The 19,242-nt window shown below is 38.3% G+C and overlaps 1 protein-coding gene across 3 annotated transcripts in view; it reads left to right on the forward strand.

Moving 5' to 3' along the window:
* Positions 1 to 19,242, forward strand: part of GAB1 (GRB2 associated binding protein 1) — a 97,951-nt gene that overhangs the window by 66,823 nt on the left and 11,886 nt on the right. For 2 of the 3 annotated variants that reach the window (XM_086611991.1, XM_086611992.1), the window contains exons 3-6: positions 1,170 to 1,383; positions 8,831 to 9,435; positions 11,474 to 11,559; positions 11,776 to 12,079. In XM_086611991.1, the coding sequence (XP_086468117.1) occupies positions 1,170 to 1,383; positions 8,831 to 9,435; positions 11,474 to 11,559; positions 11,776 to 12,079 (1,209 nt within the window). Of the gene's footprint in view, positions 1 to 1,169; positions 1,384 to 4,563; positions 4,645 to 8,830; positions 9,436 to 11,473; positions 11,560 to 11,775; positions 12,080 to 19,242 lie in introns of all 3 variants that reach the window. The other variant, XM_086611990.1, reaches the window with a different exon arrangement.

The following is a 19,242-nucleotide window of genomic DNA, read 5'->3' on the forward strand; positions in this document are numbered from 1 at the left end:
CTGGAAGCAGGAGGGCTATGTTCTGGTCTGCTCATCTTGTTCTTCCCAGGATAGAGCTGGGAAGCACAAGCTGGATGAAATTACTTTGTAGTGCATAGTTGGTCTATAAGCCTAACAGGAGCAGCCTGCATTGGATAATAATATGTTCATTTAAACAATGCTAATAATCAGCGTCCATTCTTGGGATGTGCAAACTGGAACGTACAATGAGTTGCAAGCACAAGGGAGCCTTGATAATTGAGGAACAATTTGCTTAATTGTGGTGTTCTTAGTCAATGTATCATTAAAACAATGAAAAAAAGTTAGGTGATTGTTTAATGTTCAACAGTGTCAATATGTTTTCAGTCTCCCAGATAATTTAATAGTCAGGATACATGTATTTGGAAGGAAAAATTAAGTTACTCTAGAAAATACATTAATAGGAAGTGGATAAGAATTACAAGGTTATTAAAAAACAAAAAAGCCACAACACATCCTCTCTACTCCCCCAAAAATCCTGGCCCAAACAACAACAGCAAACCATAACTACCTCATTTTATTGCACTAAGTATATATAAAGTTGGAGTATGTAAGGAGGGGTCTTCTGCGTTATTTTAAGGCATTATAGTAAGTTTTTATAAGTAAGTAATTATAAGGGATCTTCCATTGCAAAAGTAAAGTTTCTCCTGTTGCTTTTCAGATATTGAGAGAGGCTGGTTCTTGACTGGTGACTAATCTCAAATGTTGAAGTGACCTTGGTCAAAAAGGGATGAATATGTTCAAGTGCTGACTCAGGTTACCATATTCAAGTAATAACCTATGGGCCTTTGTTTGCTCTTGATTAAAAAAACAGATTTGTTTTCTTAGCAGTCTTACTGCAGCTGTCAGCATCTTTGTTCTTTCTATGATCAGAAAACAGGTTAAAAGCATCATTAAATAAGGCATAACCTCTGTTTCTAAGGCATACTTAAGAAATACATACTTAAGAAATTGATTACATGTAAAAGGATTATAAAGATTTATATATAAATACTCTGAAACAAATGTTAATATCCAGATGTTCTTAAGTCTACCGATTTTACAATTTTGAATTCAAAACCCAGATCCTTCTCACCTTCTGTTAGTAAACTTTTTTGGTAGTATTGTAAGACTATTTCTTCATTGTAACAAGAATGCTTCTATGTTTGCAGATGCTGTGAAGCCACCAGTCAGTTCTTTACAACCATCTGCGGAGTTACCCTTGCCCATCAACACTTCACCACCTTCCATGCAAGCAGAATCTTCCCTACCTCCTCCTTATCAGCTTATTAACATCCCCCCGCTGGAGTCTTCCTCTGGTCAAGAAGATCCTCAAGACTACCTACTGCTAATAAACTGTCAAAGTAAAAAACCTGAACCTATGAGGTAAGTGACTTTTTTTTCTTAATAGCACTTACTTGAATTACAGGCCAAGAATATTTGGGCTAAAAGCACATTTCTATTGCTGAATCATTGAATATTTGGATTCACGTAATCTGTGGGGGGAAGCTGCCTGTAACTTTTGCTTCTTTTTCTTTCTATGCGTGAACTTTTTGCAGCAATAGTAAGTTGCTTGGTCAGCGCTAGACCCATACTGAGTTCTTCAAAAGTGTGGACAGCAATTGCCAATATAAAGTATCAGATAAATGCAGTGGTGAAGGCATTTTATTGTAGCTTGGAGTGACGCATGGCACAGAGCAGAGGAGTAACCTTTCTTTTGCCACAATCTGGTGTGTTTAGTCCAGTCTAGGACTAGAAAAAGCTGGAGAAATTTAGTCTTTCTCTCTTCTGGTGTTTGGTGCCCCAGTTTTGCTAGTTAAAGCTTTCATGGAAGGGATTCAGTAAAACATGATACTTATTATCACCTGCCAGGTTATCACATCACTAAATATAGCAATCCTCAAATGGTATTTGCTGACTATTACTGACATGCTTCAGACTCTCAAGCACGAGTAAAAGATAATTATTTTGTGCTAACTAAGAATGCAGGAGACTTAAACCACTCAATTTCTGTATCCTGAATTTTAACTTTTTCCAAATAACAGATATTTTAAAACAAGCTTAAATAAGCCTTATTTCTTACTCAATTAAAGAGTACTCGCACTGTCAGTTCTTCAGAGAAGTGTGCAACTGGAAATTCTAGAGGAAAGAATTGAGAGCTTCCACTGAATTAAATGTATATTTATTTCTCCAACTGCTACTTCTAATTTAGAGATGTACAGCACCTCCTTCGTAGGAGGATATGATATTTTTGGTAGGTACCTGGGAAATATCAGTATGGTTTTTCAGATTGGATCATGGTGACCATCCCAGGAGTGGGCTGCCCGGGGACTTAGTGGAATCACTGTCCTCCAAGATTTAAAAAAAGAAACCAACAACCACAAACAAACTTGACTGGACAAGCTCCTAAGGAGCCTCACTTGCCTTTGAAGTTGGCTTTGCTTAGAGGTATTGGAAGAGCTGGACCAGGTAATCTCCAGAGGTCCCTTCCAACCTTAGGTATTCTGTGGGAGAATCTTACAAATCTCGTTGGCAAGCTGCTTTTCTGCAGTAATTTAAAATAGAATCTGCTGGGGTATTTCCAGAAAAATAAGCAAAACATCATATTCTTTTTGTGATTGCAGACAAGTACATGGAAGGCTGAGGAAAGCTTCCTTTGAAAGTGTTTTCATGAGTATTTCACATACTCCCTTAGGGCCATACCTTTTAGTGGCGGTGCCTTCTTCATCAACACCTTGATGCTCTGCCAGTTTTACCTGTGCCATGTGTTCTCCACTCCCTTGGCATTTTTATCTTGCTCTGTTGTGCCTGAGGAGTTTCCTGCTCCGTTTGCTGATGATTACATGGTAGAAAAGTATCCACCTTTACAATCTTTCTTATAAAACAGAGGAATGAGCCTATAGTTTCCCCAGAGAATGGAATGTGCAGGTTACAAGCAGCACGGCGTGCCCCAAAGCCTCCTGCAAGAGAAGGGGAAATCCAGCGTCTGCTTTCTCAGTGTTAAAGGTTTCAGTGTGTAGAAGCTGATGGTGCCTGAGAGGTATGTCACCATTCCTGCCAAAAGCTATCAAAAGTTCCTTTCCAGAACAGCTTGGCAGAGACATCTTGACTTCTCATTTCAGCACCCTGGCTTATGAGAAATGTGTCTGAGTGCCCATTTGCTTCTGCGAGGGGTGGGCACAGAGTGGGTTTCTAACAATACCACATGAAGTATGTTTTTAGGAATGATCAAGGTTGGGATGTGTAATTGGCTTTTTGACCTGACTCCCACAGTTGTATGACATGTGGTTTAAGTAGAGGGAGTGGAGTCTGAGGAGACCATACAAGGGGGCACAAAACACGGCAAGGTACAGAGTCTGTGAATAGCCTGAAAAATTTCTTGAGGAAGACACTGATGACACAGGAGAGAGGTATTTGTGTATTGAGGAAGGCAGAAGGTCCAATGGAGATAAAATGCTGAGGGAACTGAGAAAGAACTGAACAAAGTCGTTGGGAGTGTAGAGGTTGTTTAAATAAATCATGTTTTTTTATGAATATTTGAAGACAGTGAAACATTGGCATTGTGATTTCTTGGAAATTATAGGGGCTTAGTATATTATATTTAACTGAATTCACTAAATAGCTATGCCCTTTCATTAAGAAGGCTGTAATAATGAAAATTCAGAATAATAGTTATGCCGGAGTCTCAGTTCCACCTAAAAGGGCTGCTTATGTTTCATGTCTGGTACTGTAGATATTCTGCTCGATTTGGACCAGAGTATAGAGGACCTTTTCCTACGGAATTAGAGCTTTGTGTATCTGCGTAGCATGTTACTAAGATGAACAGTTGAGGGCATTCTGTGCACTACACCAATCCACATCCTTACAGGTGAAGAAAAATTAAATGGCTGCATCATTTTCCTATTAATTTCCAGACTTGGAACAATTTATCTGTGTATTTCATACAACCTTTTTTCCTTAGTGTAAAGTGCAAAGCTTAATAGATGTAATTAAATAGGCAGGTGTTGTTACTTGAATGTTTTCTTTTCCTGTGATGTTTTCACTTTAGATTTTAAAGTTTCCAATATGCAGAGGGAACATTTTCTGTTTTAATTTTGCATGGTACTTTGTAGATAATCTGGGAACCACTGAATTTTATTCCAAGGCTTTGGGGCTCTTTTCTGGGTGAGGCATGTAACTGAAACATAGAGGAAGTATCCAAGCTGCCTCTGAAATCTTTTAGAATTGTAGTGGTTTAAAACTAATAAATAATTTTAAAATGCTTCATTATGGTGGCATGCAATGCACCACGTACTGTTGTGAGAATATCTCGGACACAGTACTCACAGCTGTAACAATTATGCTGTACTTTGTCTAAAATAGTTCTGTGCTCTGTTCACTGTTGACTTGGGAAAGAGCATTGTTTGACTGTAGCACTTAGTGAGATTTTAAGGTTTGTATTTGGATCCTGAATAAGAAAATGCAGCCAAAGACTGTTTCCAAAGCCCTTATTTTTCTGGCTCATTCGAGAGGTATATTGAAATACTAAACACTGTCTTCCTCATTTTTCCTATGTTTATGAACCAGCCAAGGGTCATCCTTTCTCTCGGAAGAAGGGCAGGAATACCTGCTATTAGAAGATTTTGAAAGTAAAAAGATTCCACTGCAGTGAGTGAACAGTAGCCATTCTTGGAACGCGTGTGAGAAATTAATCACAGAGCCATTAACTTGCCTGAAAATATTGTTTGTTTGAGATACGTCTTGCATGGTGTTCTGTGAGTTTTAACAGAAAAACTATGTAACTTTGGCTTCCATTTCCTGGAAATAGAGCTGGTTTATTATTTATTTATTTACTTATCCATGTTTTTACTATGCTTGCTGTTTCTGTCCCAGATGGCTGGCACACAAGAGCAGTTTTGCTGCCACTTTGTTCATAGTATTCTATTTAATCAGCCGTGTCGATACCTGCAGTTGGGAAAAGGATCAGCTCGACAGGATGAGTAGGTCAAGCTAGACCAAATACAGCATATTCAAAAAGGAGATGACTACCCCTCAGACTAAAACACTTGTAAAACTTTTTTCCTGAGTCTCTGCCAACAAGCAGATTTTGGTACATGGAGGCAGACTTTTTATTGGGCTCCCCTGCCTCAGTAACCCGTCTCTTCTCTGTGCATCTTGTTGTGCAGTCCTTGTAGATCTGCAGGCTGTATAGTTTTCTTATCTTGATGTGTGATAAGAGGTGTCCAGTCCTAGAACTGAGTAAGGAATAGTTTGGCCACTTAGCATAATTTGCGGGTATGTGATGCCTACATGTGATAACACTGAATTCACGTTGCAATAGCGCTGAATTCATGTCACAGTTGTCCTCTGCTTATAAATAGAACGAGGAGTTTTCGTTATGTTATATCCAACTTTGCCATTATTTTAAACTCTGTAAAAAGAAAAGAAAAACAAACAAACTAAAACAAAAAACCAGAACATAAAAACTTATCTTAACCAATTGTTAATGGAATATTTAAGCCAATTGATTTTGTTTTGAGCTGTTCTGAACTACATGAGAAAAATTAAGATTTTCAGGTAGTTTTAAGTTGAGAAATCATCAAATATCCTGCATCTGAAATCTTTTTTTTTTTTTTTTTTAAAAAAAGCAGGACTGAAGTCTAGTCGTACTCTATATTTCCTTGAGGTAACATGAATCAAATACTTTGTAGGCTTTCAAGATTGTATGTGTTATGATCAGTGGTTAATACTGACTTTTGAAAACTATTTAAACTTCAGAGGCTGAATTCCCTGTCTTCATTGTAGCATGAACTGCTTTGTTGTCCCGTGTTTCAGACGGATTCCAAACTTTTGGTCTTGCAAAATCAGATTGGTTAGTTCATATTTTGGAAACTATTTCAATAGACTAAGAGGTTGATTCCAAAAGACTATTTTTTAAAATGTGAAGTAAATCAGAAATGCCCTCTTACAGTGAGAAATGTAAGTTGTTGCCATCAGCTAAGCAAGCAACCTTATGGCTGCCTTGTGTCATTCTTTTTAGTTCCAACAACCAACATTTTTTCTGTTCTTCACAAGTGCTTGTGGTCAAGAAAGAAGCAGCAGCATTCACTTAGACTCAGAGAATCTCCTGAATTTCAGAATGATAGCGTTTGTTGCTTACGTGTGATGGGTAATCTTTACGCGCTGGTGTTGTTCATGTATTGTTATTGCATCTTGAGCCTTGGTTATATACGCCTGCATGTTGTGCATCTTTAGAGCCAAATATAACATGGCATCATTATAATATGCCCTAATGTCTGAAAAAGAATACCATAGTGCCTAGAACTGGTAAGATTAAGGGTATTTTCTCTGCTTTTGTGTGTGGAAAATATTTTAAGTCATTTGGGTTCTGGTGCATGGCTAAATGGATGGAAGTGATCCCGTGTACAAGCCATGAAATGAATAACAACATTGAGTGTACCCTTTTTTCATTATGTGCATTTCTGTTCTCTTTTTGTTAGAGAGATGGTGGTGTTTATATTTTATGCCTGTAGTTTTGAAATGTTTTTCATTTTAAAGTATATCCTGGTGAACTGGAACTAATCATTTTGGTTCTACAATTGATTGTCAGTGTCCAGCTTTTCTAGGCTGCCCACTTTATTTTTATAGCGTATAAAATACAGATCACAATCCTTGCTCCTGTAAAATACGCGTGACTTTTGCTGAGACTTTGGTCTGAATGAATACCACAGAAGTAAAAGAGTACTTTTAGAAAGTGAGGAACTCCTGAATGAATCCTTCATGTAAGAGCAAGGGCTGCAGCAGGGGCTAAGCTCACTGTGTCACTAGTCACGCAGTATGTTCACAATTTATTATGTAGCCTGTAACCTCGTGTAGTTCCTTCAGTCCTAAGTGCTCAATTTTTTGCACGTGTGTTAAATTTCCAATGGTTCATTAGTGAGTTTTTGAAGCTCGCACTGTAAGAAACATAGGAAGTTTCACTTCCTTGGTTGTGCCAAGGATAAATACTTAATGAGAACGATACTTTCTTTTTTTGGGGGTCCTGCTGAACTAAATGCAGATTAATGTTCAGAGTCCTCTAGAAACCAATTCCAAACAGTGATACAGAACTTAAATCTATGTTTAAAATAATAACCAGGGCAAAACCAGTGTACTTTTTCTAATGAAAAAAAACCCACACCAAAAAAAAAAAACCAAAACCAAAACCAGAAAGAACAAGCTAGCAGTAAAGGATGATATAGTTAAAGCCAGAGAACTCCTCTCATAAGCTGCTCAGACTGAGGGAAGATTCTATCTCTGCTATTAAACAGAACAAAAACCAGTTGGTTAGGTGAATGACATATTTCTTGACTGCAGATGTCCGGTCTAAGCTAATCATGTCAGTTCCCTTGATAACTGGCAGAGGCACACTTTGGGGGTGATTCATCGGGTTTAGATGGATATCTAAGAAGGACGGATTGTGTTTCACACAGTCTCTGTTTCTCCAATGGCCGCAAAGGAAACCTAAATGAATAGCTACACTGGATTCCTTTCTTCTCAGGTTACCAGAACCCTGGGAAATAAATCCAGTTGTCCCTTAAGAAAGAAAGTTTAGTGTGATCTTACTGACAAATTGAAATTTGCATTATAAATTCTGATTGTGATCACTTTGAGGTAGAGAGCCTCTTAAGATTTGGGGAAAAAAATGCTTCTTGTGGTAGTCATGCTGTTTGATTTTCATGTATTTTATTTCTCAGAAGTTTTGTAAGCTGCATAGTCCAGTTGTTTAATAGGGCTTGGTAAGAGTAGTATAGCAGCTATTTCTTGATACACACGCATGGTGAAATATTTACATAGGTATGTATAAATTAGCATAACAATGGTATTTTTACTGTGGGAATGAAAATAGGAAATACCATGGTATCAAAAGATGTATGGACTGCATTAACTCCACCTGTGTTAGTATTTTGCCACTGTTTTGACTTTCATTTAAGCAAGGAGTCAGACTGATAACAGAATTTCTCTATCTGGAGCGAGGTAACTGGGAAGGTTTGTGCGAAAGAAAAAAGATTGCAATGCGTTTACTTTTCATGTAAGTTTACTGGTACTGGTTAGTACCAATATTAATGAGTGCAGTTCTCATAAAAGATGGAATTTCCAAATAAATCAAAGGTAAACAAACTACTGTGCAGTTTTATCTAACAACACTGCCTTAACTTGCATCAAGACAAAAGCACTCTGTTGCACATATATGCTATGGATTTTTTTTTCCCCCCAAAGAGCGTGCTGTCTTCTTCCTATTTCTGTTCTTGTCTATTTTTTTTCTCTCTTCTTTATCTATTTTGAACCAGTTTTGTGTGGTCAGTAGATAACTTTAGGCATGCACTTAAGAGTGTTACAAGCAGTCCTATTTTTTCCTCTAATGTTTTTCATACTGATTAGAACTAGCAAGTACTGTAAACCCAAGGGTGAGTGTATTATTTTTGCCTTTAATAGTGCCATTCAAGTGCTGCTAGCTTGCAGCATGGGTTAAAAAGTAATTAAAAAATCTCCCAGCCCCTAAGCAAACTCTGCTCCAAATTCGCATCACAGAAATCACTTGCTTTGTGACGTATCACTTTATTATTTTGCTGCTGCTAAAGCTCCACACTTGTGTTATCTGTTTCACATGCATGGATTTGTCTGTGTGTAAGTACTTGGGATCCTTCTTAAGTACTACTCTTTGTTTAGTAGTTAAGATCCTGCATTTCATTTAAAATAAAAATACTGGAAGACTTTTTAGTTGTTTACATTTTAAATGTTGTGTTTATTATTTGTAATGTTTGTTTTTCTTTATATCTTCATCAACATTTTAATCTCACAATCTCACATGTAGATCTCACGCTGACTCAGCAAAATCCAGCTCTTCTGAAACAGACTGCAACGATAACGTGCCCTCCCACAAAAATCCTGCGCCATCAGCAAGCAAGCATGCTGTGAATGGCTTTTTTCAGCAGCAAAGTGTCTATGACTCTCCACCTTCTCGTACTGGACTAACACTGGCAGACTGCAGCCTTTATAACCTGCCTAGGAGTTACTCACAGGATGTTTTACCGAAGGCAGCGTCTCCGTCTGGGACTGACGCAGAAGGAGAGCAACATGTTTTCAATACCCCGTCAGCAACATCTACATTGGACGCACAGATGAGACACATCTCCATTAGCTATGACATTCCCCCCACACCTGGAGGTACTTATCAGATTCCACGAACTTTTCCAGAGGGAACGTTGTCTCAGACTTCAAAACTGGAGACTATTCCAGATATTCCTCCACCTCGGCCACCGAAACCTCACCACGCTGCAGATCGATCTCCTGTGGAAACATGTAGCATTAGTCGCACTGCTTCAGACACTGATAGTAGTTACTGCATCCCTACCGCAGGAATGCCACCCTCACGCAGTAACACCATTTCAACTGTAGATCTGAATATCTTTCGTAAAGGTCAGTATTCCATATTTTATCCTGCTCTTCCAGAACTTTTGTGTTAAATGATGTCATCTTGTGATGAATGATGTGGTATGAATGATGCAAATGGGCTGAATGATATAAAGGGCATTTCTAGCCTTAAAAAAACAAGTGTGTAGCCCTTCACAAAAGTGGTCTGTGGTCACAATGCTTAAAATAAGCAGGAAGGAGGAAAAAGAGAAGATTATTAGAGAAAACCATTAAAACAGCAAAGCACAGAACATCAATAAGGGACGTATATTGCAGTGTGACATTCTTTTTAGCTAAAAATATTTGAAGACCTCGGCATATATATGGTCTTACCCATCTTAAGAAAACAGCAGTGAAGAACTAATCAGGATTTTTGGTAATAAGTTCATATAGCTGAGTTCAGTACTGCCGTTATCAGTTGTTCAGAGCAACCAAAGCAGGGTTAGTGTGTAGTAGTCTAAATCTGTAGAAGCTGAAAGTGTTTCATGAAGGTCGCTGGGACTTGGTGTATACCCAGAGCTTTGAGATCAAGCCTAATCTGGCGATCATTACCACTGACCTTTATTTCTCTCCTTATGATAGATATACATACTGCATTTTTAAAATTAAAAGTCATTCTTTATAGTCACTTAAATAAATGTTGGCATTCCAGATGTGCTAGTGCATTTTTTTTACTGCTTTTTCCTTTAGCAGCTGGGTGTATTTTGGGTGTAGGTACTTTTACTCAAATAATTTGTTGTTGGGTTTTTTTTTTCCTAGCTGTTTCTTTGTTCCTGTTATTATCTCGAGAAATGCAGCGAGAGGTAGCGATTGGGAAGCTGATAGTTATTGTTGGAGAAAGCAGTTGTTCTGGTTTTCTTAACTACTCTTGGGCTAAGAGTTTCCTTTTTTTTTGGGCATTACAGTGTTATTTTTAAAGTGAAATTTTAAACTAGTTAGAGTTGGTGCTAATGTTAGAGGGGATTTTAAAGAAGAATAGTTTGAGTTGTGCTAGATACGGATGGGAGGCTGAAATGAGAGAGGGGATGGGGACAGGGCCTTTAGAGGAGGCAACATACAGAACAGATGTGATCATACAGGTGCTCAGGTAGTATTATCCTCTTTGTCATTCTAAGTTTATGAATAGTCCTGCACTAAAGCCGAGATTATCAGCCTCAGGAAAAGTAGGCTTTCTGAAAATACTCTTTTAAATTGGTGCTTAATAGCAGAAGTGTTTATTTTTCCTCTGAGGTGGAAATCTCCAAAAAACTTCAGAGCTTTTTTTCAGGGCAAGGTGGAGGAAAAAAGCCAGACTTTGCCCACAGTTTCTGCCTTGGCACCAGAAGGAGGGACATGCCTGTTGCAGGGTAAGGCAGCATGTTGCCTGCGTGGGTGAGCAGGACCTGGGACCTGAGAGCCAGATGTCTCACAAAAAAACCCTGCCCGCCAGAGAAGCAGCCACAAAGCTGAGGATGTTCTTAATCCAGACTGCCAACAGCCAGGACCCTGGAAATGGAGAGATCTTCGGTTCTGTAGCAGTTTGTTCAAACTGAGAGCCCCTAGAGACTGCACTGGGGAACTGTGAGGAGGGATTCACCTGTTCCTGCAACAGATTGAATCCTGTTGAATCAGCCCTTTCCAAGGGAAGGGTGTTCAGTCAGAAAACCTTTCTCCAGACCCTAAATTCCATCTGCTGTTTGTTGATTTTAGAATAGATTTTTCATGAGGGCCCAGTATCTCAAAACCCACTCTTACACTAAATTGTTACACCTGCCTATTTGAAAGGAAGGCTTTACTGCTGCTTTGACAGGAAAAATTACTTTTTCTTTTCTTGCCATGGAAAAATGCCACTACAAGACCTTAAAGTTGTGACTGAGGAGTGCTAAGTTTGTTTGTGAACACAGTCCTTTCAAGTATATAGATAAAATCTATGGGCCACAGCTTCAGGAGGTGTGTTTGTATGCTCTCAGAAGCAGACAGTAAATAACAACAGATTCTGGATGCCTGGTGCCAAGTGACAGGAACAGGGATGATAAATAGCCACTTTCTCTTCTTGTTTCTTTAGAAATTAGTTCTCAAGACTGTTATGATATTCCACGAACGTTTCCGAATGACAGATCTAATTCACTGGAGGGCTTCCATAACCACTTTGTAAGTATGACTTGATCTGATGAGAGGTGACAGTGACAGTGCTTGAATGCTCTTTTTTCCCCTGTAAAAAAGCAAGCTGTACGGTGTTTGTGATTCTATTTTTTTTTTCAGTTTCAGTAGAATATATTAATCTGTGTAGATTAGGTTAAAAAACTCGTGTGATTCACAGCTGATTGCATAACTTATTTTGTTAAAGGAAATATATGTTAATTCTAGAAAAACAGAAGCATGTTGACAGTGGGAAGTGTTTCAAGTGAAGAACTAGATGAAAATTATGTCCCAATGAATCCCAACTCTCCTCCACGACAGCATTCCAGCAGCTTCACTGAACCCATCCAGGAAACAAACTATGTACCAATGACACCAGGCACGTTTGATTTTCCGTTATTTGGAAAGCAAGTCCCTCCTCCCGCTCACATGGGTTTCAGGTCCAGTCCAAAGACCCCTCCCAGACGGTCAGTACCTGTTGCAGAATGTGAGCCACCGCCAGTGGATCGGAACCTCAAACCAGACAGAAAAGGTGAGGAAAATATCCAGTAGAAGTTGATTTTTATCATCTAAGAAAATAATATAGCTCTTCCAACTTCTGATTAGTGGAAAATTACCATATTTTTAGAAATTCTAACGAAGTAATTTTTATCCTATGAGATAGCCATAGCACTAAGGAATTTTAGGTTTATTTTAAACCTTATTAAAACATCACAATAACAATGCCAAATACAAGCATAGGTTCAAATTTTATTGCTGTAGCTACCAATGAAAAAATTACACAGAATTGCGAACACTCAGAAACATAAGTTTTAGTCCTTATACGTAGAAGACAGCTAGCTGACTTGCGGTGGAGAGAGAGCACACAAGGCATTGGATAGAATACAAATTTATAGCCGTAACAGTGCTTGGTGTAGGATCAGTACGTGCTTTCATTGTATGAAGTAAAAGATAAGATTAACTTATTTAACTCTAAGTATTTGCTTTTGATGTAAACATTGTTAGAAGAAATGAGTTGCTACAAGAAGAATGAGTGCTGCTTTTCAGTCCTACTCAAAGTATGCAATGGTCTTACAAAGTCTTACATAGAATAATTCTTAAAAGCGTGTTCAAATGAAGGAAGAATTAGATTGAAGAAATAGTGTTTCCTACTAAGTAGTTAAGTCCTCATTTCAGTCTGTAAAAGCACGGAAAATCACTTGATGTTGGGGCTGCTTAATGCTTAAGTGTTAGTGGCCACATGGGGCAGTCACGGGAAGAAGTTTAATGTGTGCTGTGAGGTTACCGTATATATTCCCTTGGGATCCAAATGGAAGGAGGAAAAAGCTAATTCAAGCCACCTCTTAAGATATGTTTGCATGGTCACAGGAGCTGGGTGCCATGCTTGTATTAAAATTGGTATAAACTGTAGTAGGTGACAATTTCCTTGCCTTTTTAGAATGTGATAGATTAAACAAAGTCATAAAGAGAAAGGAAAACTAGGTTTATGTGGAAATATTTTACACTGCTGAATGTGTGGAAGATGACTGTTATGAGTCTGAGGAAGCTGCAATAACTTCAATGATAAAATTGAGAAAAAGCCCAGATTTTAGAGGACCCCTTCAAAGCTGTCCTAAAAAGTGAATCTCTTGAATCTGGTGCATACTGGGTTTACTTTTCCTTAAAATGAGAATTATTTAGGTGACCAGTGTTCTTAAGAAACAAAGATGATACTGTTCTGGTGTGTCTATAAGAGATACTTGTATAGAGGATCACTAATAAATAGCTTAGATTTTTCCAGTTAATTGAAAATGGTTTATCGGCCAGCCTGTCAGAAATACAGGTAAATGCTTGAGGAAGTTATTTCCCTACTATGCAGTTTTTCAGACACCATAACTAACTTTCTTGTAGAAGTGGGAACTAAAGAACATTAGGTCAAACGTCTGCACTATTTTGTATTTAAGTCCTATTTTTAAAATTACATGCTTGAAAAATTAGTGTTTACATCGGGAATGACTGACTTCATTTTGTGGGAAACTGAATGGTGAATGATCAGATGATCCAAAATATGCACTAACTAAACCTTTACATTAGTATTTTTACCACTAAGTGAAAACAGCCTGTAATTAAGTGAAGTAGATCATATCATTATGATATAGATGATCCCAGTGTGAAATGGGAGGTACCACATCTCATTCTGGCTGTCCATCTTCAGAAAACGAGGCTCAGCCTTTTTCAAGACCTTGTCTCTCTGCTTGTGTCTAGTTGTTTCTGTGTTACCAGACACTAGTTTTGTTTAGTTTCCAAGAAATACAGGACAGTAACAGATTGAAAGCTGATACCAGAAAATATTCTTAAAATAAACACTGAACTGCTTTAAAATATTTTCCCTGACTGGCCAGTTTGTATATTTTACTGATAAAATGTTTGACCTTCAATAGTAGTAAATTTCAATGTTGAAAAGCTGCTCATTTGTGCTGTTGGCGGTGCAAAGCAGTTGCACAGATGTCATCTGGGGCAGCATGGCTGCTCTTGCATCTCTCTTCTTGAAAGTCAGTGTTTCACATACTGGGAGTGACGTGTAAGGCTCCTGCTTTGTTCCCATCCTCAAATGCTTTACAGCTAGAAGGACCTAGCTAACATCAAGGAAGATTTTTAGGTGTACTAACATACCTCTTAATGAGTGTAGAGTGTCTGGCTCTGTTTTTTACTTGTAGACTTCTAGAAGCTGTTATCACTGTAAAGTAATACAATTATTTAGTATAATTTAGAAGATGAAGTAATTTTCAAGTAAAACTGTCCCCAGAAGTAAATGTTATATAGTAAATGCTTAGGGGCTGAAAAAAGTTTGTGAAGATCTTGAGCTACCAAGAATGGTAATGATTCTGATTTATCACTGAGGGTTTTATCTTAGTAACACACACATACACTGGCTCACTCAAATTTTATCAAGTGTGCTACTGCGAGTCTTCCGCTGTTGTGAAGAGCAGATATGATGCCACATCAGGATAATAATATGTTCCTATTTCAGTAGTTGAGTTCTCCTCGCAAATAACTCCTGCCAGAAATACCTTTGGAAAACAAAACTGCAGTTCCTTTTGAATTAAATAGGATAAAACTCTTATTTTAGTGGACCCTTAACTAACTAAAATGAGTGTGTTTTATATTCTACTGTGTTGCTTTTCAATCTTTCAAGCTCTTGAAGCAACTTCTATTATCAGGTTATTTCTGCTTATATAAATGTGCTGCAGCGGTCTTCTGCTACGAATTAGTGCTTAGAAATTATCAAGTTGGCTGGTATGTTCAATAAAACTTAGGCAGACACTGAAAGTGAGGAAATGGTACATGAAATAGTTACCCTCTGGCTATTGCTCCTTTAAATGTTGGGGTTTTCTAATATGCCGTTGGTTCAAGAATTTCTGTTGAGAACCACTGCTGCTTCTCTAAAAGACGGTATTACTGCAGAGATGGGGTGCATTGGTGACAAGGAAAAAATAGTGTTTACACTGCCTCCAAGTAACAGTTCCTTTTTGGTAGCTATCCTTGTTACTGAGAAATATCACCATCACCTTTCCCATGAGCACTTGCTCTGGCTCAGTTAATGTTTCTGTGTGGACTGGTGAAGTTTGTTACGTTCAGTGCTAAAAATACATTTGACAAAGAAATAATGCAGTGAAACTAGCACATAAAGAAAGAATGCACTGCTTTTTGTTGTCAACTGTATATGCTTAGCATCCCATCTATTTTTCTTTGGTTTAAGGGCTTACTTCTTACGTAGTTTGACAAGGGTAGAAATTCGAGGGCTTGGTGGTGGCAGCGGCCGTTCTGTTGCATACAGCCTGCCCTCCCCTCTGCTGTTTCTGTTTTGTAAACCTGGGATGAAACTCATACTCAGTTATTCTGGTTCTGCTGTCTTTGAAGAATAATAATGTGTCAGGCAGCACAGATCTGGCAATCTGTCTGTCAGCAGCAGTGACTGTAATGTGTATGTTCTCACAGCTATGATACAAACACCTGGCGTTCTGGATAATTTATTAAGTTGTTAAAACTCTCCACATTTTTAAGAATAGGTACAGTTATGTAGAAGTAGTGACTGTTATGAAAAATCAGCAACATGGGTAAACTAAATGTAGGTAATAAATAGGTCTAAAATTCACTGAAAGATGTGCACGTTACTCTGTGGAGGGTACTTGTGCATCCCTGATGTGAGAGCCTCAGGTTCTTCAGGCTTATCAGCTGTAGGAGTGACCTGGGTCAGGAGTCATGGTGAGCTGAGATACCTGATGTCTTTTTCTAGAAGAGCTTTGATTTAGAAAATGGGTTAAAAAATAACAAATTTTTCAAAAATAAATAAATATAGCTTTGAGATTACACTACATTTTCATGTAGTTTCATTTTTCTAGCTCACAGCTGCTTCTGTAAATGCGGGGAGCTTCCAGTACTTTCTGGAAGTCTTGAAAGTAATTTCAAAACATGGTGTTGGCTTCCTGCCCCAATAACTTGAGCCAAAGCACTTTACAATTTCTTTAGAGAATCATACCAAAAGGTAAGTGATATTTTGCTTGGGACAAAACAGAGGGCGTTTGGCAAGGTGCTTTTCTGCAATAACCTGTCATTGAATGACAAAAATGATATCTTTTTTAATTTGTTTTTGTTCAGGGTGCTGTTTCTTTTATTATAGAGAACCATTGTCTATACTGATTTCGTATTTCTGCTTTTTGGCTGCTTTAGCTTGCCACGGTTGCATGTAGCAGTGATGCTAAATTGGAAGCATTGTTGCTAGCAAAAGGCTTCAAGCGGAAAAAACATTGCATCCATCCATGCAGTTGGGTCTTATTCTCTCAATTGTTCAAAAACTGCAACTACTTCTGACACAGTCATTACGTGACGTTCATTTTGACAGTGACATGTCCCATCCTCACAATACCGTTTATCCAAGAAGGAGCAGTAGAACCAAAGGTGCCCAAATGCAGTGAGGTGAAGACTTCCTGGACAACTAAGGCAGCAAAGAACAGGTTCTCTTCTGCTCCACCTCGTACTTTCCCTGAGGCTCTTCAGAATATCTGAACAGGGTTGTGATATGATGCAGTGGATCCTGCGATCTCCAGCCTGCTGACAGCTTGCAGGACTGTAGCAAACAGTTCGCTGCTCCGCAGGGAACTGCTTCATGTAGCAAGGCAGGTCCCAGGTGGCTGTGCTGGCAGTCCATAAGAAGGTTGTAAGGCCTGACAGAGGTCTGCGAGTCTAGACGATCGTAATCTTCAGTACAAACGTGACGTAAGTCAGAGATGAAGGCAGGTACATAGTCGAAAACAAAAGGGGTAGAGTGTGAATCGGTTTTTGTAGGTCAGGAGACAGCATTTGAGTGATGCAGCATTTGAGAGATGGAGGGGTGTCGGTGAGCCTCCAGGCTTGATAATGATCCCCTCCTGCCCCATGATTCATTTCCGGGGGTCGGGGATGGGATTTGTCCTCTTAAAACAAGACTTTCAGACCAAACTGCAAAATACAATTATTATTTTTTTTAAATACTTGTTTAGGAGATGTCCAGAAGGACTCCTTATAGCCATCTAACATTTAGTGTGTGTGTACATCTCATCTGTAAAGTTCAAAGCTCTTAAGAAATACCTCGACTGACAAAGCGTAATTTTTCAATATCTGAAACAAACAGTTAAGTCAGTGATGGAATTGGTGATGGTGGAATTTAGTTCTGTACCAAAGTGGGTTTTTTAAGGATCTGAAAAGAGATATATGAACCAGGACATGTGGCTGAATTAACAATTCATGACCGTGATGGAATGGAAATCGAAAGTTAATCTCATTCAGTTGGATATAGAGTAACGCTGCCATTTTTTGTAATGTTTTTGCTCCATAGTACTTAAACACTTCACAAAGGAGTTCAGTTAAGCACAGATCCTAGTTCAGAGTCATGGGGAGCTGAGATTGATAGAACAAGGCGCTCAGGATCACCAAGCAGATTGTTCACAGGGGCAGTAAAGAACTTGAGATTCCCAGCCTACAACATGGTGCTGGTTCTCCACTTGTCTTGAATAGCAATTGTATTTTCCCAAATATTGTTAGAGTTTAATTGTGTTCAAGATTATTTTAAACAAGATTTTTAGTCCTAGTTTTGGTTTGGAATGCACAGATTATTTTGCTGATGGCAAAAATAACCAATAGCTAGTGTAGTGCGTTTTCACCTTTATTTTTTTTACAAAAGACCTATCTTTCAACAAAAACGTATCAGCATTTAGTTCGAGATGCTCCCTGCAACTTGAGTCCATGTGATTCCCTTTAGAAGAGACCGCTGCTTGGCCCTGGTAATTTTCAGCCCAGCAAGTGGTAAGTTAGGATTTAGAGACAGTGAGTGATGCAGATGTTTCTTTTCATGTCAATAAATACCCAGTTGCACCTTGAAAACAAGAAAGCAAACAAACAAAAGAAACCAAGGGAGAAGAAAAAAATTCTTATGGAGTTGGGACTTGTGATGGTTTTAAAAGTGTTGAAAACTTTATCTGGTTGTTTTCCTTATAGATTTTTCTCATTTAAGATGTTACAAGACATAATTTGTGTGGTTAAACCACAAATATGTGGATTGCTTATAAAAATGTGGCTGTATCTTTGCCATGTCTACTCATGCGCATCTCCAAAACAGATTAACTTCATAGAAAATTCCAGTTTTCTTTGTTTAAGAGCATAGGCCCACTTTGAAGAGATAATTGTGTACAGCGGCTTCACGTGGCAGGAAGCATCTGCCACGTTGTGGCTCCCATGGGACTCACCATGATGCTTCTGGGTGACCGGCAGAATCGTCTGTTGTTGTAGCGTAGTATGATGCTATAAAAATCTCAAGCAAAGTAGGTAGTTGTTAAGGAAATTAAGAACCCTCATTAGCTGTGAAGTTAGTTATAAATAGTCTAGTGAACAGTTTCCTTGTTAAATATTTACATGTTTGAGTTGGACAATGTGAACATATTGCACATCCTGATATAGCAGGAGCACCACACCATCTTGAAATAAAACTTCAGAGAAACAATTAAGGCATTTGTGATGACAGGAGCTGACATTTCTTTAAAAATAATAATAATTAGAAGTTGGCAACACTGCAGTGTTCTACGCTATCATGATTGTCTTGCAGATTCTAAAATAATGGATCACTCATTTTCTCAGGCTTTAGGACAAGTGGGCATTGAAAAATTGTGAATGGTGATTTTAATTAGCAGCAAGAACTGAACTGTAGATCTGTTGAAAAAGAAACTGTAATTTTCATGATGGCTTTTCTGACCAGAAGTACTGTTCATCTTGCTTTTAAGAAATTCATGTGTTTAATCCTTCCATTTATTCTTGGAAACTACACCTCTTGTTCATTCCATTTAGGAATTTTTTTAAAAAAAGACTTTTTGGAGGATGTTTTGGTACTTCCTCAAGAGTTCCTAAAGCAGGCTGAATACACGTTTATTGATAATTTTTTCTTTTTTTTTCCCTACAAGCTCCAAAGAGTTCCTTTTAGCTGAAAATTACACTTCCTCCATGGCTATGCTAAATTACTTCTACAAGGCTAGTTTTCACTTAATAGCTTTAACTAAAATCTATATAGCTCCTTGCTACGACACGCCAGTCCTTAACTTGCAGCTGTGATTTGTCTTACAAAACTTTGAAACAACAAATAATTTCAAGCAAAAATTTCGTTTGGATGGCTGCATCACAGCTGCAAAG

This window comes from Tauraco erythrolophus, chromosome 5, assembly GCF_009769465.1.
Source record: "Tauraco erythrolophus isolate bTauEry1 chromosome 5, bTauEry1.pri, whole genome shotgun sequence".
NCBI lineage: Eukaryota > Metazoa > Chordata > Aves > Musophagiformes > Musophagidae > Tauraco > Tauraco erythrolophus.